This window comes from Jatropha curcas, chromosome 5 (genome assembly GCF_041381405.1).
Source record: "Jatropha curcas cultivar XTBG-Jc1 chromosome 5, XTBG_Jcur_1.0, whole genome shotgun sequence".
In the NCBI taxonomy this organism is placed as follows: domain Eukaryota; kingdom Viridiplantae; phylum Streptophyta; class Magnoliopsida; order Malpighiales; family Euphorbiaceae; genus Jatropha; species Jatropha curcas.
Genome location: NC_143155.1, coordinates 28092986 through 28117854, shown reverse-complemented (window position 1 = coordinate 28117854; position 24869 = coordinate 28092986). Strand labels below are relative to the sequence as shown.

Here is a 24869-nt window from a genome sequence, read left to right as displayed (position 1 = left end):
GGAAAGTAAAAAAAAAAAAAAAAAGACATTACACTTAATTAATAAAGTGAAATTTACATGTTAATCATGTATGTACTTCTATTATTGTATAAAAAAAATCAAAATTTAGACGAAAATAACAATTTAAATAAAATGGTGTTATCCGTGTATATCAATAGGTTGAATATATAAATGAGTAAAAAGAAAAAAAAATTATACGTCATCTTATTAAATAATATAAATTTCTCAATTAATTCTTCATTTTCTTTTAATTTGGAGAGATTCTAATTTTATGTGAAAATTATTTTTGAATATTTCCTTTGCTAAGAAAAGATTTCTCTTTTCAAACAAAGCTTCATTTATATGTGAAATTATTGTATAAATAAAAAGCATATCTTTTAATATTTTTTAATTTAGTGTTAAAATAATATTATAAATTAAAATTTACGCATTATATTAATTTATTAAAACTTTTCCTGAAAAAATTGTTAATTGTTTTTAGCTGGCCTTTGGATCATAATTGAAATTTAATTAAATAACCAAAAAGAAGAGGACAAGACGAAAACTTTGGCGCGCGTGTTCCCCATGAGATGAAGGGAGCGCATGGCTGAATTTAAACGAAGCTGACACATCGAAAGCCAACACACTTCCCATGCGTTCATATAGATATAGGGGCAACATGTGTAAATTAATAATTCTCACAATGTTAAAAACTAACCAAGCAAAATACCGTAAGACGCTTCAGAAAAAAGAAGAAATAAAATTGAAAAATAAAAACCAAAAATTCTCTGCCGGGTTTACACGAGCCAACACGTTTGCCTGCCACGATGCAGACAAAGAGAGAGACGGCAAAAGATAGAAATAAACCCGTAACGGCGGCAAAAATAACGGGATGGAACGGAGCTATACTCCAGAACCGTCTGAACGTGACGTGTAATCACGCAATTGCTCCCCCGCCGCCTTTATCAGACGGCTACCGTTCGCTTTCCTCAGGGCCGTACGGTAGACTCGTGATCCCTACTCACCACGTAACTAGGGTCAGGGTAGTGATACTATTACAACTTATTTGGATGTATGGAGACTATTTAATAATTTGGGATTGAAATTAATTTTTTAAAGTATAATATGAATTTACATAATAAAAATATTTATTGCACTTTATAATAAATATTTTCGTGAATAATGCCCAAAGCCGTCGCAATGAATAAAACATTTTTTCTTCAGTATCAAAGCAATAAACAAATCAATTAATAACGGGCAAATAGCTAAAACTATTAAATTCAAATCTAATAGATAAAAATGTTCATTATATTGGTTTCGCTTGAAATGACTCTGTGAGGATATATAGATCTAACTCGATTATCTGTCTTAAGTACTGTTCTATTTAATTATTCTTATATGTTAACCTAAATTAACATTTATTGAAATCAACTCTGATTTGCTTCATGCAAGGATGAAGTGGCATTAATTTTTATTAATTGTTTGGATATTTAAAAAAAAAAAATTAGCCCCTTTTAATTTTGTGTCTAGCTCCGCGGCTGCTCACGTCGATCCTATAGGGTTTAGCTCATGTTGATTTCAAGAGCCTCAGTCTTGAATCTATTTATCACAATATATCCAATCCTCTTCAACGTGTATGACCTATGCTCTCTCTATATATATAGCCATCTGACAAATTGAGAGAGCGTTTGGTGGTTGAGCTGATAAATGATTCGCGATTGGTGTTGTAGGCGTCTGATAAGGATTTTAGTCAGCAACTATGGAACTTACAAAATAGTTACTGATTCTGTCAACTCTGTTTTGAACCTTTTTCGTATTTTCGTAGCTAATTTATACTAATATTTTATTTAAACTTTATTATTCTTTTAAAAATAATTATTAATAAAATATATTTTAAAATTAGTATTTTTAACCATTAATTTTATTATAACTATTCAAAATAAAAATTTCTATTAAATATTATATAAAAATTTTAACAAATATTTTTTTATTTATATAGCACATTAAGATAAAAGCATATGTTTGTCTTAAAAATAAAAAAATACATTATTCACCATAATATATAAAAAAACAAGTATATTTTAATGGTCATTTAATATTTTAACAACTGCTACCAAAACTTTATCAAACACTAATATTAATATCCTAATAGGCTAATAGCCGTAAGCTATTAATTGGTTTGAATAGCTAAACTAAACGGACTCTTAATTGTTTAATTATTTGCTATTTATCATACTTATTAATAGTAAAAATAATATTTTAATACCCTGTCAGTTTAAATGGTATCTATATAAATAATGAAAATTTAATGGATTTAAGTATGAATAGTTAAATCAATAGTTGAAAATTTATGATTGCTGCGTATCTAATTATAGTTGGTGGAGTAAGAAGGTAATATCAATTTTATTTCAAATTTTATGAAATAATTATATTAAAATAAGCCTTAAATTTATATTAAAAATTTTTAGTATAACATCTTTATTACCAAGTTACAATGTTAGAAGGTGATAATGATAATAAAGAATAATAAATTATTTATTTGTATAAAAGGAGAATAAAGCTCAAAGAAAATTATAAAATAAGAAATTTCACAGTTTATAGGTTGATATGTTTATAAATATGCTATCATTTTGAAGCCTTTCCCATGAATTTATTGATTTAACAAATAGTTTCACTTTGAAGTGTTGGTTTCATAAGTTATAATGTAAAAGATTTATCTACTAGAATTGGACTTTTTTGAAAATATCATTACTTAAGATAGTAATTATAAAATGCATGAAAAAAAAAAAGGATTTAATGTCAGGAAAAGCAATGGTCAATCTCAAATAATAGAGATTGATTACTAATACCTATTTTTGGACGTGATAAAGAAATTGAAAATCCTGAAATTCATACATTATTGTCCAAAATCCTTTAACTAAAGGCTGTAATCAAATACTATAATTAAACATAATCTTAAAATTTGGATTACAGAGACCCAATAAATAACAGTAGTAATAAATTACACCCATATTTGTCAAAAAAAGGGAAAAGAAAATATTTTTAATGATACAAAGAATTTGTTATCTTTCTGTTTTATAATGAAAAAGAAGAAATCATAAAAATAAATAATCTGTGTTTTGATTTGATACTGGCTTAGTAGTGGTAAGGAAAGTGTATAGTGCTTTACCTATTAAGAGTAATTTGGATTTTGGAGAGAAGAAATTTACAGGGACCAGACCCAGGAAAAGGACTTGAGAGTAGAAAGAGAAAGCATAGAGTGGTGGAAACTTATGAGTGACTGGAGAGAGAGAGAGAGAGAGAGAGAGAGAGAGAGAGAGCTCACTGCAATGTTATGTTATGAGTCTGAGAAAGCTGTTTTAGGGATTTGGTAATTTTCTTTGGCAACGTCGATTCAAAGTCTTCAGAGAGAAATCGCAACAGCAACAACAAACTACTCTGCTCTCTCAAAAGTGTTGCCAAGAAAAACAGCGGTTTTTGTGTGACTCAAGAGCACAAAAGCACAAAGCGGTGTTGTAACCGAAACAGACCCAAACAAGATGATAAAAACCCACCTACTCTATACTAATTATCAATTCAATGCTTACATAACCGTCGCCTCTGCTGACCTTCTTTTGCTATCTTTTTCTTGCTCTGGCCATTAATGGGGTAGTTTTTACTGCTTCAAGAAATATTATTGTTGTTGTCTTTTTTGTTCTGTTTCTCTGTTACGACGTTGTTTTGTGGTCGTTTTGATGGCTCATGTTGAGAGTAATCCTAGAGGTGGTTCCATTTCTCATGGGGAAAGAGGTGAGGATCGGAAATTTGGTTTTGTTTGTGGTTTCAGAGACTCTGTTTGATGGGTCGCAAATAAAGGAAAATAAATGGGTTTTACTGCTCTGTTTAGTTGCCCAGAAAGGAGAATGAAGAAAGGAAAATGGAATTTTGAATCGTTCTGTTGATTTCGGTCTACTGCATCTGCGTTCCGGCGCTTATTTGAGTCTGTGAGAGAAGGTTTCTGCTTTCTAAAGGGTTAAGGAGTTACTTAACTCTATTGCTCAGAAGTTGCAGTTTCCTCTCTTTTCCTGGATTCTCTTGGCAACCAAATAGAGTTTAATTAAACCCATTTATTTTTTGAAGAAAATTTTAATCTCCTGTCCTGCGTTTTGATTTGTTTTGAGCTTTCTGGGTGTAGGAGGAGATGATCTGTATACGGAGCTATGGAAGGCATGTGCAGGTCCATTGGTGGAGGTCCCACGGCCAGGGGAGAGGGTTTTCTACTTCCCTCAAGGCCACATGGAACAAGTACGTGGTTTTTATTTCGAAAATTTGCTTCCTCTTTCCGTTTTCATGATTATCTGTGGATCGAAATCCGCTCTCTCTATCGGAGGGTGGGGTTTCGAAGTCTCAATTTTACGTGGTTTGATTATCTCCAGCTGGAAGCATCAACAAATCAGGAGCTAACTCAACAAATCCCGCGGTTTAATCTTCCTTCTAAGATCCTCTGCCGAGTTGTTCACATTCAACTACTGGTTTGCTACTTTTGCTTATCTTATTTGCTATTGTCCTCTTCCTGTTTTGATCGCGATGCCTTTTAATTTTTCTTTTTTTCTGTTTTTGTTTCTTCCAATTTACAGGCAGAGCAAGAGACAGATGAAGTCTATGCTCAGATCACCTTGCACCCAGAACCAGACGTGAGTGAATATGTTCCATTTGGAATTTTCTTTTTACTTGTGTATTTTGTAAAATCAGAAATTGGGTCAAAGTTAATTTTTGCCTACTGTTTAGACGAGATGAGCTTTTAATTGCAATTATTGATAGTGTGTTTACTTTCGATTTTTCCCTTTAACCTTTTCTTTCGGGGTTACCAAAAGGGTTACTTCCAAATTAGAGATGGACATTTTGAACTAAATGTGTTGTATTTTCTTTTTCTTTTTAAATACGGCGATTACAGCAAACAGAGCCTACAAGCCCAGACTCGTGCCTACCCGAACCACAAAGGCAAACAGTTCATTCTTTTTGCAAAATTCTAACAGCTTCTGATACTAGCACCCATGGAGGGTTCTCCGTTCTCCGAAAGCACGCCACTGAATGTTTGCCTCCATTGGTAACCATGCATCAACTTTATTCATAGTTGGAAACTGACTTAAAGTTTATTATTAACCATTGTTCCATTTAAATTAGGACATGAACCAATCAACTCCAACACAGGAATTGGCTGCTAAAGATCTTCATGGGTATGAGTGGCGATTTAAACACATATTTAGAGGTAAATGTTTTGTACAACTGCTGTTTTATTCTCTGTGATATTGCTGTTTCTAGTTCACTGAAAAATCAGAGCAGCTTAAGGAACTGGAAAGAGAATTGTTGAGAATTAGAAGCTGAATGTGTGGTGGTGTTACTCATTTGTGTAATTAGGCCAACCAAGGAGACACTTACTCACAACAGGGTGGAGTACATTTGTCACATCTAAGAGACTGGTCGCCGGAGATGCTTTTGTTTTTCTGAGGTAGTTGGACACTAATAATTTAACTTCCTTTTGTTATTCAAATTCAGCTCTGCTAATGTTCTGTTGCTGTTTGTTTTCCCTCTACACTTGTTGTCTAATGTCTATATGTTCTGCTCTGCTTGAACAGGGGTGATAATGGGGAATTGCGGGTTGGGGTTAGGCGTCTTGCTCGTCAGCAAAGCCCCATGCCTTCATCTGTGATATCCAGCCAGAGCATGCATTTAGGAGTGCTTGCTACTGCATCTCATGCTGTTACTACTCAGACACTCTTTGTTGTGTACTACAAACCGAGGTTTCATTAATTTTCCCATGTTTTTGTAAACCTAGGTGGGACATAGTAATTTTTCATCCAGTTTGGTGTACCTTTACTGTGTTTTTTCATGTTCTTCAGGACAAGCCAGTTTATTATTGGGTTGAACAAATATTTGGCTGCCGTAAACCATGGGTTTTCTGTTGGCATGCGCTTCAAGATGAGATTTGAGGGAGAAGAATCTCCTGAGAGGAGGTATCTTTACCTAATGTTTCTCAGTTGTCTTGCGGTATTTTTGTCTTTTAGATGAACTTTAATTCCTGCTTGAACTGTTTGATTAGGTTTACAGGAACTATAGTCGGAGTTGGAGATATTTCTCCACAGTGGTCAGGCTCTAAATGGCGGTCATTGAGGGTTGATGACAGTTTTGAAAATCTCATTGAATGCTGACTTATTCATTTTTTATTGTTTTTGATAAATTCACCCTTTATAATCTACTTAACAGATACAATGGGATGAGCCAGCAACAATTCAAAGGCCAGAGAGAGTTTCTTCATGGGAGATAGAGCCTTTTGCAGCTTCTGCTTCTATAAATATTCCTCAAACAGTGGTAAAGAGTAAAAGGCCCAGACCTGTGGATACTCCAACATCGGGTTTGATTATCAGCAATTATTATTGCTAGGTATTTCAATGAATTCTTGCTTGTATTTCTATTTGAACTTTGTGCATTAATTGGAAATGCAGAAATCACTACCAATTCAGCTGCTTCGCCTTTCTGGTACCATGGATCAACCCAGTCCCATGAGTTTAACCAACTAGGCAGTGTGGCTGAAACACAAAGCTGTGAAAGCCAAGTTTTTTGGTCTATGAGACAGAAGGAAATTGATAGCAATCTTCTCAATAGTAACAGCTGTGGTAACTCGAGGGTCCAACCAGAGAGTATCTGGCCTTCTTCTCCTCACATGAATGTCTCTCTCAGCCTTTTCCCTGATTCAACTGAAGACAACAGAACTATAACAACACAGCCCGTTATTTCTGGATATGCCTCTCCTATTCCATCAAGGCAAATCAATAACCTGATCCATGACCAGGTGGAGAAGGGGAAAAAATATGAAAATTCTGTAGGCTGCCGTTTATTTGGAATTGATATAACAAGCAATTCCAATGCTGCTGCTACTCCAGAGAAGGAGGCTTTGTGTCCAACTGTTGACTCCCATGGCACTGAAGGACCTGCTCCAGCTTCAAGTGATTCTGACAAGGCTCAAAATATGGATGTTTCAAATCCCTTAAAAGATCAGAAGCAAGGTGCATCAGAAGTAGTGCCAAGAGAGACACACAGCAAGCTAGGTTCCACTTCTTCCACAAGAACTCGTACAAAGGTAAAATTTATTGTTGTTTGTGGATTTTAATTGGTTTGCCATCTGTCGTCTTGGCATTAAATTCTGATGAATAAAATTTGTTTAATTCTGAGAAGGTGCAAATGCAAGGAGTTGCTGTTGGTCGTGCTGTTGATCTGACAGTGCTGAAAGGGTACGGAGATCTTATAAAAGAGCTGGAGGAAATGTTTGAAATCAAAGGAGAGCTTTCCACTCGCGACAAATGGGCCGTTGTGTTTACTGATGATGAGGGTGATATGATGCTTGTGGGTGATGATCCGTGGCCGTAAGTAGCTTATACAAAATTTCCCACCAGTTTATTCTCTTTTTTTAACACTGTTATTTAATGGGTTTTTGAAATCTTAACTTGTAATTGCAGGGAGTTCTGTAAGATGGTTAGGAAGATCTTAATATATTCAAGTGAGGAAGTGAAGAAAATGAGTACTAGCAGCAAGTTTCTTGCATCATCTCTAGAGGATGAAGTGACAGTGGCAAGCTTGGAGTCAGAGCACAAGTCGGATAAATGAAAGTTTGGAAACCCTTTTTGTTTTAATTTTATTTTGTTTGGATGGTGGAAGGAAGGAGCCTTTATTGGTGGTTCAGTTTGCTCAGTTTTTTTTGAGCTTGCAGTGGATGGAAGTAGAGTGAAGGATAAGCGTAATCTTGGTCTTGGTTCTTTGACAAAGGATGTAGCAGGAAAAGACTGTCAAAAACGGTGGGGAAACTTAGAGAAGCCAGGGTTAGAAATGGAAATTTGTGTATACCTTGTTTATGGGTTGGTATGGACTTAAATTGAATCACCCTGTAAAAATTATATATGTAATGCTTTTTGGTTTTTTTGGTGGCAGTTAGTTCTTGGTTTCTTGCGAAGGGACTCGTAGCTTTTACCATTATCATATTACATACTTGCCTCGGGGAAAGGCAACAGAAGAAGATGCCCTCATAGACATAGTTTCTTAGCTTCAACTCTCTCCTCTGGACCGATGATATTTAGGGACCATCTCAATAGCTCTGTGCACCCTCTTTTTGTCTGGGGCCATTGGGTATACACTCCATTAAATTTTCAGGGCTTCATAATTGTCTCTGGTGCTGGTCCCAGAAACACGACATGTTGGGCCTTCAGTTTCTCTCGGATCGTACATAATCCTAAAAAGCCATATTTCAAAGGCTGTTTTACTCGCATACTTTGCATGTTCAGAAACCATTTTTCTTTTTCTCTTAGGGGACAGACATCCTGTTTCTTCTCAGAGAAATGGATTAAGGGTTACGTGTTGTTGGGACTTAAAAGGATAAGGCGCACGTCACCTCTCTTATTATTCTATTTTATTTCTTCCACTCGTCCTGTGTAATAATATAAGCCTTTGAAAAAGACGATCATATGAAATTCCTTGGGTGTAATTTTTAAGTGGGAAAGTTTTATGGAGGTGAGAAATGTCTTTTAGGTCCAAGTTGTATGACTCAAACATAATGGTTATGGTGGGATCCTGACAGAGAGAGTAGGTTGTCTCTTTTCGGCTTTTGAGGTTGTTCTAAAAAATGGAGGCAAGAGTTGTTTTCATGGAGATTACTTGGTGTTGTTTGGAGTGGTGACTTTGGCGATAAAAAGGAAATAAAAGCTTTAAAAAGTTGTAAAATCCATTTGAAAACGACATACAAGATATGGTTATCGTCTCTCATTTGAAAGTTTCCGCTTTCAACTCTTTTGTTCTACTTTAGATTACATGAAGCTTAGGAGCAGCAAAATTAGCAAAAAAAATCTTAATTTTCAAATTAGTTCAGGGAACCTGTAAACTTATTTTTCTTCTTTGTCTTTTACTCCAACGGATATTTTATTTAATAGCTAGATAAAGAACTGAACTCTCTCTCTATATATATATGTATATATTTATATGAGATAAGGTAAGCCATTTCCTAAGCTTGATTTCTTTTCAAACTGCATCAAAAATTAAATTTATACGACAAGTCTTTAATATGTCAGTCAGGCAAGTGGTTAGACGGTGGATTGCAGCCAACAAATTTTCCATCTTGAAAGTTGCTAAAAGTCTTTGGTCAACTTTTTAGTAATAATAATTTTTCTTTAAAAAAAAAAAAAAAAAAAATTGCTTTGCTGTTTCTGAGTCCTACTTACAACACCTGGATTCCTCATTCCTGGAAGCAGGACCAGGATTCAGCCTTACATTATAACATTCTTGCTCTTAGGCTATTTCTTCATACATCATTTCATGAAAATAATTTCAGTATCACCAAATTAAAAAGAAATATGCAATTTTTTAATATTATTCACAACTCCAAATAATATAACCTCTAAAATTAAAAAGTAAGATATTGAGTGGTGAATTTTCGTGGATAAAGAAAAATATCTATTGCGGGTGTCTTCCTCTTAAAGGTTTCACACAGTAAAAAGTATATTTAGATTCAACTAACAAATAAGGGAAATCTGTGGTATAAAAAAAAAAAAAAAAGAGTTAAAACAAAAAGTAAATTATTTTTGGGTAAGGTTAAAGAATAAGATGAGAAAGCGATGCATCAGTATTCAGTAGGTTGCAGACTGATGGTAACAAATAATGTGACTCGAATGTCGAGAAATAAAATAGGTCCTGTTTTTTCACCTGTCAGCCCACTCCTGACTCCATGTCTCTATTGCATTTTCCTCCGGTAATCGTCTGGGAGGGAAGAACAATTAGTAAATTATGTTTTTATCAATTTTATATATTTATGTAAAAACTATTAGTAAATTACAACTTCAGAATATACATATTGCTTAACTGATACTTGTGTAATTTGATTATGAGAAACTGAAAGTGACGCGATTTTGAATACTTTTAATTATCTCATTTGAAAACATAAAAATTGAAAAAATAGACATTTTTAAACTGAATTCTTCCAAAATTAAGCTTTTTTAATTGGAGGTTTGTCGTTACCGACTTTGGGCAGACCAAAGCCAACGCAAAGCAGGCCCTATACGGCCCATAAAAATAAGCCTGAGGTAATCAATGGACTTGGTCCAATATTTTTACCAGTTAACCAGGCTTCACATACGGAGCTTCAAAACCATGCCCAATCTATAATGGGCTTGGTCCACATATTTGTTCTTCATGAGGATCAAAGACAACACTAATTGGGGCCCAAAAAGCCGAGACATTGGGCCTAGTACTTTCGCACTAGCAAATTAGCTCGTTCTAAAATGATCAGTAGTAGAAATCAAATTTTGGCCTCAGTTTTAAAGTGTTCTGTTTGTCGATAAAGACATGATTAGAAAATCTTCAACACCTTGATTACGCTTAATTTTATAATGAATAAGGTTAGATTTTGGGCTCGAAAAAGACAAAGCAGAAGCAATAATCAGAGGTAGACCCACCTCTGCTGACCTAAGAAGAGTCCAAAGTCTAAGATTGAGCTGTAAAATATTTGCCTTTTATTTATTTTTATTTTTTTTTCTTTTATCCAAACAGTCTACCACGTTTTTCAATCCACTCCGTCTCCATATACATTTTGGACATGATTCTTACTAATTATCTATACATGCAATACAATATTTGAACATGATGTAGTCAGTGAATTTTCAAATATTGGTGATTATAGAAGAATAAAAAAAAATGAGCTATTTTGAAAAAAAATAGTTAATGATTTTAAAGATTGAATTGAAATTTAGAAATAGTAAGGAGAGTTAATAATTAATTGACTTAATATCTCGATTATCTCTACAAAATACAAATATTTGGAAATGCTAATTGCGTTAAGATTGTGGTATTGACCCTACCTTTTTTATGGTGAAAATAAGAGGTGGAGGGGGCAAGTGGGAAGTAGGCCAAAAGTCAAAAGGAAAGATCAATACAATATTTAAAGAGTATGGCATTGATTGCCTTCTCTTTTACTACTTTTGAAAATGACTCTCAAACGTACTTCTACTTGCTTGCTAGGTTCATTCTTACATTATTTTCTTTCATATTTCCATTTATCTCTCTCATCGGTCTTCCCAACTTGGGTAAAGTTGTTACAGAAATAGCCAAAGCAAATGGATGATTCTAAAGACAGCTTTGTTTGGTGGCAGCGAGAAATGACTTGTCTGAAAAGGGCATTTTAGTGATATTGCAAAAGTCTAACAAGTCGTCCAAACCCTTGGAAAGGACAGATTCTTCTTCTTCATCACAAGTGTGGCATCCAATGCTTTCTCTGCTCTTGATCAAAAGCTTAGAATAGATCAGGTGGCGTGTGTCTGTTGTTGGTTTCTAATATTTGAAATCAATCTCTTTCACGTTTCTTTATTTTTCAAAGGATGTGAAAGTAAAATCATGAAACGCTTTAACAAAGATAAGGTCACTCTCCAAACAGACTTTTCTCGTTTTACCATGAACCAGAAGAAAATTATTTTTGTTGCTTTATTGCTTTCACTGTTTTATTCTTGTTGTCCCATTTTGTTTGCTTTCAATTTAAAAATGAAAGAGTAGGTAACAATACATAATTGAAATTTTAATGTATCTTTTTACTTTATTGCTTTTGCTAGCTATATAATGGGCCGCTATTTTCCCTTTTTTTTTTTTTTTTTCTTGTAACCAAAAGCTGCTTAGCATTTATTTAATAATTTATGCAATTTGACTATATTTTGTAGATTATGCTGCAGTTTCCCGCATAAATGAAAAAAATTAATGAAAACACTTAATTTATCAAAATTAAATATTATAAGTTGTCAAACACTTCATTGATTAGAAAGGTAATGATCATTAGCTCACTGTACTCTAATTTCATTAAACCTACTTATGAAAGCAGGTGAACTAATAATAGTGCAAATTCAGTGCTCATGACAAGGATATAGAAATGCACTTATTACATAGCTCAGCTCTTCAATCCAAAAAATAGAATAAAAAAAATAAAAAACAAAAGAAAAAGACTAGCCATTTGGATTTCTTTCTCTCGTCTTCCCTATTGTCTCCCTTGGTACTTAAAAGCAGAGATAATACCATATAGTACAAACCCGCTAAAAATACAGAGAGAAAAGGAAAGCAAAAGAAAAAGAGAGAGAAAGAAAGAGTGTAAAAGAGTAATGGGATCTGAAGCAGAACCAGAGGCAATCTCTACACCAAAATTAGCGTTATTCTGGAATCCACAAGCACATGGCTGCTATATGCGGTCACCGCAAAGGTCAGGGACGACAACGCCACCACTTTACGCCTCCGCCGCCGTCCCATTCCGGTGGGAGGAAGAGCCAGGAAAGCCTAGAAGCTCTACTGCTCTTTCTAACCCTATTGACTTTGGGCCAAAGTGTTTGGAATTACCTCCAAGATTGTTCTTGTTAGATGGTAATAATGTCAGTAAGCTTTCCTTGCCCACTACAGTTTTGGAAGAACCTTATATGGGTAAGCCAAGATTTCAGTCGTCGTCGTTTAGAATGATAAGAAAGGAGTGTTATGGGTCGTTTCGCAGGAGTTTTAGTCCTGAAAGAAGGCAGCTTAGTACTATGGTCCTCAGCAAGAGAGGAATAAATGATAGTAAAAGGTTTTTGGGTTCTTGGCGTTGGGGAAGAAGGGCTTTTACGGGTACAAGAGAGAACGTTGGTGGGGCAAGCTATGTATTTCCTTCTTCTATGGATAGAGAGGAAATTTACTTTGGACAAGAGGAAGATGAAGAAGAAGAAGAAAATAAAAGTTGCAAGAACAATGTTACAATTACTAGGATCAGAAGATCAGGCAGCATTTCCTCTCGTGCAAGGTCTCATTTCTGGGTTAGTTCTCTACTCATTTGGTTTCTTAAATTTCATATATATATGTTGCAGTAGCTAGCTTTTTTTTTTTTTTTATCGACCTTACAATCTATTCATCGAGAAACGAAAAAAAATCATAAATATGAATTTTCTTTTCTTTTATTTGATCTAATGATTTTATATGTAAGGGAAAGAGCAAAATGAAGCCTTTACTTGTTCTGGTAAATGAAATTATTGGGTAGAAGGCTTTTTCCAAATGTGATCGGATCAAGCTGTTAAACCTCTTATATGCTAAAGTTTAAACCAGGTTTTGATTTTAGCCAATTTGATCACTATCACTCAAGAAACAGTTTGTTTACATTTTCTTCCTTTTTTTCTTTTTTTTTTTTGGTTACAGGCGGCTATTTATGAAGGCTTAAAGCAAGTGGTTCCATGGAGAAGTAAAAAACTAAAGGATGGGTTTGCGATTTGATGCCTATTGAAAAGGCACAACAAAAGAACATGGTCATTAAATTACCTGGAAACCGCTATGGTCCTATCCACTTTGGTATTTCTCTTTCAATGAGATTGACGTTTACTTGGCTTTTGCTCTCACAGTCGTCATCTTCCTATCCCTGTGTAATCCAACGGTTTTTGTTGCTGCTGCATCGTTTTCTCAGAGTGCAATTTATGGGAAAGCAATATTGGATTGCAGCCATGTGGTTAGTCAGTGCAGCAATTAAGTATAGTCATGAGTGGTGAAACCATACATATATGTTATAGTCTATTTCACACAGGATATGGTAATTCTGAATGCAATTGTTCTATAGTTACTATAAGTGCCAAAATTTTGAATGTTTCTACCTTCTATGAATTCAACTAAAATGTTGCAGTAAATTTAAGATATTGTTTGCACAAACAAAAGAAGAGGCTAGATTGGCCGCATTAAACAATTTCAAGCACCATCCTCCCTACATCTACCAATTTGCAACGCATAGTAACTTAAACTGTTACAAAGTAACAAACGCAATTGATATTTTGGTTACAAGTCACTACAAACATTATTAGGCACTCAACTTTAATGCTTGAACAAATCCTAAGGAAATTCACATCTTGCTAGCCAATAAGAATGAAACGTGTGAAAGTAGCTAAATAAACATCATAATAGTAATAATAATAATAATAATGATGATGATAAAACTGATCATGATAAGGAAAGGAAAAACAGTGGATTTTGAATGGAATGAACTACCGACAATTTATAAGAGTTAACTCAGCATAGCAAGAAAATATTCATATACTTGACAAAACAGGATGATGTTCAATGAGCAATTCTTCTCACATCTCAGTGCTCAACTAATTAAAAAGGAAAAGCTTATTTCATGCTGCTTAGAATGGAGGCGGTAAAAAACAGACGAGAAAAAGGAGAAAAACTGAACAGAGTTGGGAGAATAATTATCCCTGCTTTTTACGCACACCTGCAACCACCTGCATAAAATACAAGACATCAATATCGAAAAACAGCAAAAAGAGCACCAGTGTTCAAAATTTTAATTTAAACTGAAAACATTCTTGCATGCAGTAACTTCCACTCTCCCAGACTGGGCACAACCAATCTCTAATGTTAAAGGTCCAACAAAGTACAATTATGCTTAGCTCACCATGTTCACGATCAACTATTAATAGATTTAAGTATATAACTCCAGACCAGTTCAAGTTCACTTTGAAAATCTAACCATGATCCATTTCAACAATTTTCTTCATTTTTCATCTAAAATCATATTAAGCTCGACAAAAGCTGTTCAACAAAACCAAACCAACTGTGATAAAGTTTGTAGATAAAACATTTATTCTTGTTGGGATCATGGACTTAATACACTCATATTAAGGTCACTCCTTTGAGATTAAAAAAAAAAAGGATGATAATAAATCACAATCAGGCCACTTTTGATTCAAATATGCTAATAACCTAGAGGCTCCAATCAACCAAGACCAGTAATAATTTTTCTTTTACAACTTTTATTTATTTATTTTATTTGAAATATCTAATGCTGCATAAAAGATGCCCATTTAAATGGAGGAAATAGGCATCGAAAGTTTCTGCATCAAACGATAACAAGTTAATCTCAACTTTCATCGATATAGAACAAGGAGTAATGCGTGTTATATACCATGTTAATTACAAAAGAAACCTGACACTATTACATGAATGCTACTATTCTCGATGGGATTCAAATCATACTAAATTTTTAACCCTCAAAATTCAACTATAAACCCAACTTGTGAAGAACAGGCCAAAGGATTAAAGTATACCAATTACATGATGCATGATGAAAGGATAAGATTCTAATTCAGGAAACATAGCTAATCATCTTGCAAAAATACTCACATCACTTAAAGCAGGTTGAGGGACTTGCTTGCTTGTTTCAAGGGAATCAAGAATAGGCCTCACCACAGCTGGAAGGAAAAGACCTGAAATTTTCGAGACATGATGTTAATATTCTTTTCTGTTAGTATAATTAAAAACCATGGTCACATAAATAAATAGTATATATGTAGACCATTGCACACAAACTGAAGAACAATCACGCACACATAGATCTAGTGCAAATGGCAAAAGTAATCTTGATATTCAAGATGAACGGTGAACAAGATTGTAAACATAAGGGTCATATTGGGGAGGTGTTGCTATTACCAATTATAAATTTGCAATTTCAAACTTATCAAGAAATCGCATCTTAGTTAGATGTTACAAGACATTCTATTTGTGATTAAGCATATTACTGGAATAGGAAAACAAGACCAAATTATCCAGTCAAAAAAAGCCAAACTGCATGGGTTTGTGATGTGAGAGCATGTTATCAATCATCGATTAATTTGAATATCTCCATTACATAACCAGAGCTGCTGTGCTAATTTGATTTATAAACTGAAATCCCTAGAACTGCCAATATCAGTTGCACAGGTTCACACGGAATTTATCCCTAACGAAAAACAGAAAAATAAACACCTGATTGTGCTTCTCCTACTCTTATCTAACCCTAACAAAGGAAAATCAACAATTAATTACAGCCTGAAACTCAAAATAGGGACTTTTGAAGCTAAAGTCGAAAGAAAATCCAAAACACCCAAATTGGTAGCAGTCGTAATATATCTTTCAGATACGGAAAAAAAAAAAGAAAAAAAAATATTTGACGGAATTAAGAATAACCTATTAGCTAATAACTGATTATATCAAGCAAAAAATAATGATAATCTGAGAGAGAATGCCTAGAAGCAGTGAAATATAAATGAGATAAAGAGGATGCTAAAGACGCACCAACTCCAGCGATAAGGCAAGAAGCTGCAACGACTGGCTCTTGAACGACAAAAATTTTAAGCTTCTCCATGATTGCCATCTTCCTCTGTAACCTGTCTTCAAATTTTCTGGTGATGTTCTTCGGCTGAATCTTTTCGAGGATCCGACGAATTGAGTTCTCCTTTCGAGTTGGAACCGTCTCTCCCTAAAGAAGGCGGGCCCAGTTTGGCCCAATCCAAGCCAGATAGGCGTTGCACTTGCGAACTCTTTTTGGATGGGTTGGGCCTTCAAACTATCGCAACAACAAAAATTTTCCGCCCCGGAAACTTTCACATGGTCTATGAAATTCATGAAATATCCAAGCTGATGCTGATACTCGGGAACAGGAGGGCGTTCGTTTTTATTGCCATCAAATACCAAGGATAAGAAATTTATCGCAATCTGCATTTCCTTTTTGAATGCTTGTGGTTTGTGTTTTGCAATATTAATGAGAATATATATTTATATTATATTATATTAGTAGTATTGTCTTTAAAATAAGTAATTAAACTTTTTTTAATTGGATCAAGTCTCATTAAAATTAATTGGACAAGAGAGCCATGCAGAGAAAACTCTCTGAAAGAGAGAACCCTAATGAAAATACAACTGAGGAAGATCGAGTCACAAAGTAAATAAAACATAGAGAGAAGGGAGTAGGTGATCCTAACCATGGACATGATCAGATTCAACAGGGACCTGGTCTTTCATTTAGGGATAAAGTGTTACATGGTATGGAAGTAGAGATGGAAAGTGACCCTTCGGATGATCCTAACTTTGTCCTGTCGTCAGATGATATCCATATTGACAAATCAGGTTCAGTTTTGGAGATAACCATTTCGGTGAATCTTCATACTAATCTCGTTAAAAAATGGTCAAAGGTTATGATTGTTCATCTGTGAGGAAGGAGAATAGGGTATAAAGTCGTATTTTCCAAGATCCAAACTTTATGGAATCCTAATAGCTATCAAGTTTCGGACCTACGAAACAATTTTTTCTTGGTTAAGTATTTTCACAAGGCTGTTCTTGATGGTCTGTGGATTGAAGGAGGAAACTACCTCGTAGTAAAACTTTGGTCTCCTAACTTTGATATCCAAAGCTTTTCCATTGATTCAGTTGTAGTTTGGATAAGGTTACCAGGCTTACCATTGCATCTCTACCATAAAAAAGTGCTTAGAGCTATTGGTGATGTGGTTGGGAGGGTTATCCGTGTTGATTATAATACAGAAGATATACTCCGTGGAAAATTTGCCAGAATTGCAGTAATGGTGGACCTGCGGTCTCCTCTTGTGTCAAAGCTTCGGATTAATGGGAGGCTACAGATGGTGGAATATGAGAGCATCCCTGAAATTTGTTTTTGAGTGTGGTAGAGCTGGCCATAGAATTACAAATTGTCCACATAATGAAAACAATGGGAAAGATGAAGAAGAGATCACGCTGCAGAAAATGGCAGAAGAGATACCAGTTTCGACACCGGAGTACGGCCCTTGGATGGTGGTTAGCCGGAAAGCTAGACGGAACCCGAGACAGCAGGACGATAGGCGAATTTCTCGCAACGGTCAGGTCAATGGGAAATCTCGTTTTGATATCCTTGGAACTAATTTTGTCGAGGATATTGGCCAAGACAGTCCCACTGATGAAGGAATAATTCTATGCATGGTAAGTGCCTAAGAGCATGCTGGATCTTCACGTAACGTCAACAAAGAGAAAGAAGGTGTTTTATTTGAAAAAAGGCAAAATAAATCGGGTAATAAATATATTCCTAGGCCCTCTTCTAATATGAATTCTAAGCCCAATTCTGGGCCCAAGTCAGTGACTTTAGGGGATTTTTTTGCTTTTAAAAATAAACAGCCCAATAATGTAAATTTTATCCCAATGCACACCACCCTTGACCGAAATCATAATTCAGTTGTCAGGATTAGTGGAACCAACGTGAATACCAGCACTGGAGAACTTTCAAAAGACCTTCCCACCATAGAAAAATCGAGAACTCAGATAAATCATTTTACAAAGCTTCCTCCTGACCCAGGAAACAATTATATCCCTACACCTGACATGCCATTAATCATTAGTGATGAGGAGAGTCAGGAACATGAGGGTACCAAGTCTGAGGATGATATGTTGGATGCAGAGGGATCAGTTGAAAGTGATGAGGATGATGATGATGCTCTTTTTGAAAGAGAGACAAAGGACCCATATTTAATAGACTAATCTGATGGTACAGTTTTATATGTCTGTTTGGGTTTGTTTTATTATTTTTCCTACCATGTCTATTTTCTCTTGGAATTGCCAAGGAGCAGGCAGCTCCTCTTTCCTTCGTACCCTTAAGACTTTTTTGCAGGTTCACAAGCCTATCATTGTTATTTTGTTGGAACCTAGAATCAGTGGAGAGAAGGCTGATAAGGTTATGAAAAAAATAGGATATACTCATTCGCATAGAGTAGAAGCCACTGGCTTTTCAGGTGGTATTTGGATTTTTTGGAATAATGGGTGGAGTGTAGACATTCTTGGTAACAACAGTCAGTGGATTCATAGGGGTATATTTCACAATTGTTTGATGGAAGCTACTGCTATATATGCAAGTCCTCACTCCCAGAAAAGAAATTCTATCTGGAACGAATTAGAGCAGCTCATGACTTTTATTAACAACCGATGGCTCCTTATTGGTGATTTTAATGCTATAAGGAGTAGGGAAGAACGGTTTGGGGGATCTCAACGCCGGTCTGGTATAGATAAAAAATTTTCACAATGGTTTTTACAGTCTAATTTGGTGGACATGGGTTACAGGGGTGCTCGGTTTACATGGAAAAGGGGCATGCTTTTGGAGAGGCTTGATAGGGCACTTTGCAATGAAGCTTGGAATCTTAGGTTTCCAGATTACGCAGTTATTCACCTTGCCCGAATATCGTCTGATCACAGGCCTATCTTAGACAACATCACGGATGGTTTTACTAGAGATAACAGCAGATCGCCCTTCCGCTTCCAAGCTGCATGGCTCACTCATGTGGACTTTAATCCTTTTGCAGCTTCGGTTTTGAAGAATTCTACTTCCTTCTCTGATAATATTGCTAATTTTTCTCAATGCTTGTCTATCTGGAAAACTAACGTATTTGGAAATGTTTTCAAATAGAAAAAAAATTCTTTTATCCCATCTTGCAGGTATTCAGCAGGCTTTGGAATTAAGAATCAATCCATTCCTTCTTAATTTGGAGGTTGAGCTGAAAAGTGAGCTGGAAGCAATTCTTCAAAGAGAAAGTTAATCAAGAGCAATTAAGCAGCTGGTGCTTGCTATTCAGCTGTTGATCCCACGATTCTAAAGTTGTGTGATCAAACATATTTATAAAGAAATGAACCATTACACGGATCACCTTTTTAGATGTGCAAGAAACTATCCATTAGAGATTCCTCTTCTCATGCAACCGCCCCTTGAAATGGCAGAATGACTTCTTCATGATAATATAGAGGTTTCTTATTCTAAACTTTCAATGTTTACTTAGAGCTTTGCTCTCCGGTTGTTACCCAAAAAAATTAATTGGACCAAAATGATGAAATTGAATTATGGGGAAAAGAAATTGTTCAAGCATTAAAATCTGTTTAAGATAATAAAAAACAAAGGCATAGCCAATTAGCCATGGGCACGCTCCTGTCAAAGTATCAATTTCCCAAATTTAATTTACAACGCCCAGCTAGATGTGTAGTTTTCCATAATACACTGCTAAGATTAAATCAAATGTACAGATCACCAAAAGAGACCTTTGACGAGATTCCAAATTGACAGAACATCTACTCCCCATATGCACATCTAACCAACCCTCATAATTTGTACAAAATTTACATAAATAAAGCAGAACACACAGAAAAAAGTGGGGGAACATCTAAGAAAAATAAAATACATGCATACATACATACGAAAATACAAACAATCGAACCGGTTTCTCTCATAAATAAAATTTGTTAAGCAGGAGATTTGTTGAACCTCATAAAGGCAACATCCACCCTACGGTCCATCCTAGTAGCAAGCCTGCACCAACAAGACTCAACCCCAATGCAAATGCAATTGCATACTTGCTAATATCATGACTTTGGCGTCCATGCTTGCCTCGTTTCCCTCTTGTCGTCTTTTGCAAGCCCTTCCGCAGTTTCCTGCCTTTTCGTGGCATCCATGGAAGAGCTACAGGGAACAAAGTAGACACAGGCTGGTCACTATTTTTAACCTGGTAGTAAAGGCTTTCAAGTTGCAACAGTTGGAACCACTGCTTATAGGCAAAAAGCTGTGAGGCTTGTTTGAAGAAGAGCTTAATGATGTGCTCCTTCTCCTCACAGGCTTGCTTTGCCACCTTCTCAGCTTCCCTAGCTCGCGTTTGAGAATGCCGGAGTGCTTCCAGTAGCTGGGCCTTGCAGGGATCGCACTCAGGAACTTGTCCAAATTCTATTGTATCTTTGCTGGTTTTGGTATAACTACATTTAGGTTGCAGATCCATAGAAATTTAAGGTTTGGGATACAAATATAACTTGTGTGTGAATCTATAAAAATAATGTATATATGCACCAAAAAAAAAAATTCCATTAATTATATACTGAAAATTGTGCAATATTAGCAAGGAAACAGAATATTCTGACACACAGCAATATGTGTATTTGGCCAACATACTCATGCATTCTGTTAGATGTCAGAAGTAAATATTCAAGCACAACAACCAGAAGAAATAATCTAATTTAGATACCTGAATGGCTTGTTAGAACCGCTTTGTAAGTGACCTTCAGTTGAAGTCCTGTGTCTTCCATGCATGCTTTCAGAACTGGGACAGCCATGCGCTTTAACTATTGGGCTTGAGATATAACCACTTTGTGGCTTCCAATTCAAACATGAAGGTACTGTATCATCATGATCAGATGATCCAACACGCACACTTGGGTATCTCCTAACGTGCATCTTCTGAGGTGGGGGAAGGTCGCAATTCTGGAAATAGTCAAGAGACTTCTGTGCAACCAAGGAGACCAAGTCATCTTTATCTGTTGTGCGCCACCATGGCACAGTCTTTTCATCCTCAATCCAAGGTGATTCAGGATCAAAACAATACTCATTGGTCTTTTGAGGTCCGCAGCATTCAATTGGATCCATATCCATCCAGTTGGAGTTTACTCTTGTGTCCTTAAGTTCAATAGATTCTGGGGCATTCTTATCATATAGGCCAATTGTCTCTTGCCTTTTAACTTCCAGATCTTTCTTCATACAATCAGCTGCAGTCTTCCAATGTGCATCAAAGGAAGATTCACTATTCTTGCTTCCATCAAAGCATCTGCATCTATCATCATCTGGGCAAACCTCACCAATTTTAGAGGTTGAGTCTGCAATTTCAGCTCTAAGGCTTTCCATCTCAGCCTCCAAGGCATTTAACTGTTCATATGTTAAACCCTTTTGATATCCATAGTTAGGTTGCAGCTGAAGCCACCATCTTGTATCAGGAGGTAGATTGGAATACGAGGGGTTCCTGTGGAGAGGCATGAAACCTACCCCTGGATTATCTGTCATGTCTGCTGCATCTGTTGATCCCCCATCAATCTGTCTGGATGATGAAGATGATGATTGGCAGCAAGCTAACTTGGGAGCCCTTTTCGCATCTTCTTGGACAAAACAACGATTAGCTACTCTTTGCCACACAGCTCTTGCTTCTGCTACTGCCATCAGCCTTCTTTTATCTGACACATCTGCTGTGGATAATCTTTGGTTATCATTGACAGGCACTGGAAACCCAAAAGGGTTAAAAAGAAACGAGAAAAAATTGAAGACAGACTGTTAGACTTGTCTATATCTTCATAGTTTGCGACGATGAGAAAGCATGTAAATGTAACACTTTAAACTCTCATTAGAACATACGCATTCCTAAAATTTGATGATGTGAAATTTGTCGATAATTTTTTCAGCAGATTAGAGTTCATATTGGCTTGAACTTGTTTACGATAAAAATGAAATGACTGATAATACCACAAGAAAACTGTACTTTGAAGTTCTAGAATACAAACATCTTGTTGTTATATGAATGGTGGCTTGCACACCCTATTTCACAGTACATGCTGAAACAAGATACCATTCACAGACAAAAACAAGCCTGGGGAAAACATAGGCATTAAAGTGTTCAATAATGCTTGATTATAAAACAACACTACAATTAGCAGTTTCAAAATGATTATATTTGATTAAGAAAAGATTGAAGTAAAAGGAATTCCCCAAAAATCCACTAATTACGAAGTGAGCAGGACAAGCTGGTAGAGGATTCAGAAATTCTAGTCATCATTGCAAACGACGGAAGTCATAACCAAGACTACTACATATCAATTTGACAGCCTAACCCAAAGATTGTAGAACTTTTTATGCAATCAGAGTACAATGAGGACTGCACAATATAAATTTTCTTCGTAAGATTGAGATAATTACAACTGTTAAACTGAAAGTTAACTTTATACATAAAAAGTAGATTAGAGTTACATGCTATGAAGATGAAAAGAAGCCACAAATTATTTCAACATCATCCAAAATAAGCAAACATAAATGAACTTCGCAAAACATCTTACCATAAAGGACCCAAATGCCTAAGCACTAAAATCCAAAGGCACATTAAGCATTTAATGCGTATCATCCTTAAAAAGACAAAACAAATTTACTTTTGGAAGCATGCACATCCGAAGTACACAATTTTAGTATAAAACTGGATATAAAGGCATCTTATCAGGAAAATCGAGTTAAATGCTGGTTAATTTGGCACCAAAACATCTCTTTAACAAGCATAAAAAGGCATCTTTCATGCAATATTTACCTTTACAAGTAAAATGCCATCAAGTCAACTAGGAAATCAAACAAGATTCTGCAAACTGCAGTGTAATAACTGATAAGTGGATCATCACAAATAGTGCTGTGTGATAAGTGGATCATGTGCACAATGAACTGAAGTTCATCAACGACTAAAATTGAAAGTATAAGATCAAGCACAAGCAAAGAAAAAAAATTGGAAACCAGTATTTCCTGTGCCCAACTGCAAAAACTTATCAGAGGGAGGGTAAGAGATATTGTCAAATGAGGTCCATTAAAGGGAGAATCATACCCAAATTGATCAGAAACCAGAGAAAACCCTGCAATAATCAACAACAACGGGAGACAAAAAGGAAAAAAACATACAGAATTATAAACCATTCATAGTTAAATAAAGCAAACACACCAATTTGAACCACATAATAAAAATCAGGAAAAATCATAAGCAAAAAGATTCCATCGAGCATACAAAGATAGAGAACAGAACAGAATTCCTTCTTGTGTAAGATAAAGAATCAGCGAGAAAAAAATTAAAACAACAAGAACAAGAGAAGAAAGAGTACAAACCAAAAAGAGGATATGGATTGGATTCGTGCAAAATCGGACAGGAATAGGCAAGTGGTTATATGTACTGTATTATTGTGCAGATCTGATTGAATCCATTGAAAGCAATATCCAACCGAAACGGAATCGTTTCATTTTGATTTTATGAGAGTTTTTTCATTTACCAAACAAAAAAAAAAAATGAATCTCCAGAAGATCCACAGATAGAAGAGACGCAGGCTTTAGTTTAGCTTTATCAATTTATCATTGTTATGTCGCTTTACACAGTCCACAGTCCCATACCCTTTCCTGTTTTACCAAACATAAAATCTACCACAGCGAAAAAATTGGGTAATAGATTCCATTCAAAACGACACAGTATATGCCTTGTCCCTTTCCCTTTCAGTTTCAACAATGTGGTCCGCGTTTACGTTTTCTGGGGTTACTTAACAAAGAGAGCCTAGCAGTATTATACTATTATTATGATTATTATGGCTTTTCCCTCGCATGTTTCATGTTTGCACACGAGGCAGTTGATTAGAGAAGGGAGGGTCGGCGCGGTACCAGGTCCATTTAGAAGATAAGATCTCCAATCTTTAATCGGAGGACCATTTGTGATAGGCCACGTAGGAAAATCGTAGGTCCCAATCCAAGTACCGTTTCGGCTTCTCCAAAGGCAAAGAATAAAGATATGAGATGAATACAATCAAATAGAAACGAAAATCGGCATTTTTGTAAAATATAAAGAAAATTAGGTTTACAGTGGACCCACTCATGTAGTGTCCAATTTAGAAAATAACATTAAGTTTACCACTATATAATTCTTATTCTTTTTTATTTATTTACTCTTCCACAAAATAATTGGTTCTTGGTAGAAAGTAGGAGTATAATTAAGAGCAGCACACAGAGTTTTTAGGCAATATAGTACGAAGGATGCCATTAAAGAAAGCTGTGGGATTTAACCCATAGATTTCAGTTGTGTTTTCACTTTTTCATTCATTAACGTAATATAGGCTAAAAGGTCCGATTACTGCCAATAGAAGCAGTGATGTAGACGTGTCAGTTTATGATTGATGGAAGCTAGAGAAATTCCGAATTAATTAGGAAAAGAATGTAAAAGAACGTCAGCTACAAGTTAAAGAGCTCCGACAAGAGAGAATTAAAAGTAAGAGACAGCAGAAATGAGAAATAATTGAGTGAAATTTTGAAGATAAGATAATTCAATGTGCTTGAAAATTTATTGCTGTATTTTTCCGACCTACTATACTATTTTGTACTGGTAGAGTACAAGGAAGCGAAGCGTGAGCATAAAGATTTCGGATGACACGTGGATTTAGAATTTTATTCAACTTTTTCGGCTGCACTCTGCATTGACTTTGTTTACGTGTAATACAAAGATGAAAGATCTGCGTTA

General features: G+C 35.5%; 5 protein-coding genes across 11 annotated transcripts; 3 read left to right on the top strand and 2 right to left on the bottom strand.

The window, feature by feature from the left end:
• The first annotated feature begins 3181 nt into the window (after positions 1–3181).
• On the top strand, positions 3182–7963 carry ARF11 (auxin response factor 11). 2 transcript variants are annotated; one of them, XM_020682913.3, is made up of 14 exons: positions 3182–3768; positions 4154–4263; positions 4349–4490; positions 4596–4652; positions 4913–5065; positions 5143–5227; positions 5377–5467; positions 5595–5759; positions 5859–5972; positions 6059–6131; positions 6223–6370; positions 6462–7096; positions 7192–7379; positions 7473–7963. In XM_020682913.3, exons 1-14 carry the CDS (start codon positions 3721–3723, stop codon positions 7618–7620), a joined length of 2157 nt encoding a protein of 718 aa, XP_020538572.1. In that variant the 5' UTR covers positions 3182–3720; the 3' UTR covers positions 7621–7963. The 2 variants fall into 2 exon arrangements, with proteins under 2 accessions (XP_020538572.1, XP_012083194.1); XM_012227804.4 differs by having other exon boundaries at positions 3183–3768; positions 4395–4490.
• A 3936-nt stretch (positions 7964–11899) lies between these two features.
• On the top strand, positions 11900–13609 carry LOC105642832 (uncharacterized protein At4g00950). The gene is made up of 2 exons (XM_012227803.4): positions 11900–12812; positions 13189–13609. Exons 1-2 carry the CDS (start codon positions 12135–12137, stop codon positions 13261–13263), a joined length of 753 nt encoding a protein of 250 aa, XP_012083193.1. The 5' UTR covers positions 11900–12134; the 3' UTR covers positions 13264–13609.
• Positions 13610–13977: 368 nt separating this feature from the next.
• Positions 13978–16257, bottom strand: LOC105642831 (fiber). The gene is made up of 3 exons (XM_012227802.4): positions 16090–16257; positions 15160–15242; positions 13978–14258 (listed from the first exon to the last, which is right to left on the bottom strand). The coding sequence occupies exons 1-3, from the start codon at positions 16166–16168 to the stop codon at positions 14226–14228; spliced, it is 195 nt and encodes a 64-aa protein (XP_012083192.1). The 5' UTR covers positions 16169–16257; the 3' UTR covers positions 13978–14225.
• A 2113-nt stretch (positions 16258–18370) lies between these two features.
• Positions 18371–19234, top strand: LOC105643331 (uncharacterized). The gene has a single exon (XM_012228429.1). It carries the CDS (start codon positions 18371–18373, stop codon positions 19232–19234), a length of 864 nt encoding a protein of 287 aa, XP_012083819.1.
• Positions 19235–19729: 495 nt separating this feature from the next.
• On the bottom strand, positions 19730–23857 carry LOC105642829 (uncharacterized). 6 transcript variants are annotated; one of them, XM_037640280.2, is made up of 4 exons: positions 23480–23851; positions 23205–23232; positions 20829–21813; positions 19730–20562 (listed from the first exon to the last, which is right to left on the bottom strand). In XM_037640280.2, exons 3-4 carry the CDS (start codon positions 21788–21790, stop codon positions 20082–20084), a joined length of 1443 nt encoding a protein of 480 aa, XP_037496208.1. In that variant the 5' UTR covers positions 21791–21813; positions 23205–23232; positions 23480–23851; the 3' UTR covers positions 19730–20081. The 6 variants fall into 6 exon arrangements, with proteins under 6 accessions (XP_037496208.1, XP_020538349.1, XP_012083189.1 ...); XM_020682690.3 differs by having other exon boundaries at positions 20829–21849; positions 23480–23850; XM_012227799.4 differs by lacking the exon at positions 23205–23232 and having other exon boundaries at positions 19730–20547; positions 20829–21849; positions 23480–23857.
• Between the last annotated feature and the right edge of the window lie 1012 nt (positions 23858–24869).

What these genes read in the sequence shown, in the direction of transcription:
- ARF11 (XM_020682913.3), top strand. Translation starts at nt 3,721, where the DNA reads ATGTTGAGAGTAATCCTAGAGGTGGTTCCATTTCTCATGGGGAAAGAG. An exon ending in CTGAATGTTTGCCTCCATTG is followed by an intron (nt 5,066 to 5,142) that starts GTAACCATGCAT and finishes CATTTAAATTAG; the next exon opens with GACATGAACCAATCAACTCC. An exon ending in TGTGGATACTCCAACATCGG is followed by an intron (nt 6,371 to 6,461) that starts GTTTGATTATCA and finishes TTGGAAATGCAG; the next exon opens with AAATCACTACCAATTCAGCT.
- LOC105642832 (XM_012227803.4), top strand. Translation starts at nt 12,135, where the DNA reads ATGGGATCTGAAGCAGAACCAGAGGCAATCTCTACACCAAAATTAGCG. An exon ending in GTGCAAGGTCTCATTTCTGG is followed by an intron (nt 12,813 to 13,188) that starts GTTAGTTCTCTA and finishes TTTTGGTTACAG; the next exon opens with GCGGCTATTTATGAAGGCTT.
- LOC105642831 (XM_012227802.4), bottom strand. Translation starts at nt 16,168, where the DNA reads ATGGCAATCATGGAGAAGCTTAAAATTTTTGTCGTTCAAGAGCCAGTC. An exon ending in TTGCCTTATCGCTGGAGTTG is followed by an intron (nt 15,243 to 16,089) that starts GTGCGTCTTTAG and finishes CGAAAATTTCAG; the next exon opens with GTCTTTTCCTTCCAGCTGTG. An exon ending in CTCAACCTGCTTTAAGTGAT is followed by an intron (nt 14,259 to 15,159) that starts GTGAGTATTTTT and finishes TATTTTATGCAG; the next exon opens with GTGGTTGCAGGTGTGCGTAA.
- LOC105643331 (XM_012228429.1), top strand. Translation starts at nt 18,371, where the DNA reads ATGTCTATTTTCTCTTGGAATTGCCAAGGAGCAGGCAGCTCCTCTTTC.
- LOC105642829 (XM_037640280.2), bottom strand. Translation starts at nt 21,790, where the DNA reads ATGGCAGTAGCAGAAGCAAGAGCTGTGTGGCAAAGAGTAGCTAATCGT. An exon ending in GGTTCTAACAAGCCATTCAG is followed by an intron (nt 20,563 to 20,828) that starts GTATCTAAATTA and finishes ACCTAAATGTAG; the next exon opens with TTATACCAAAACCAGCAAAG.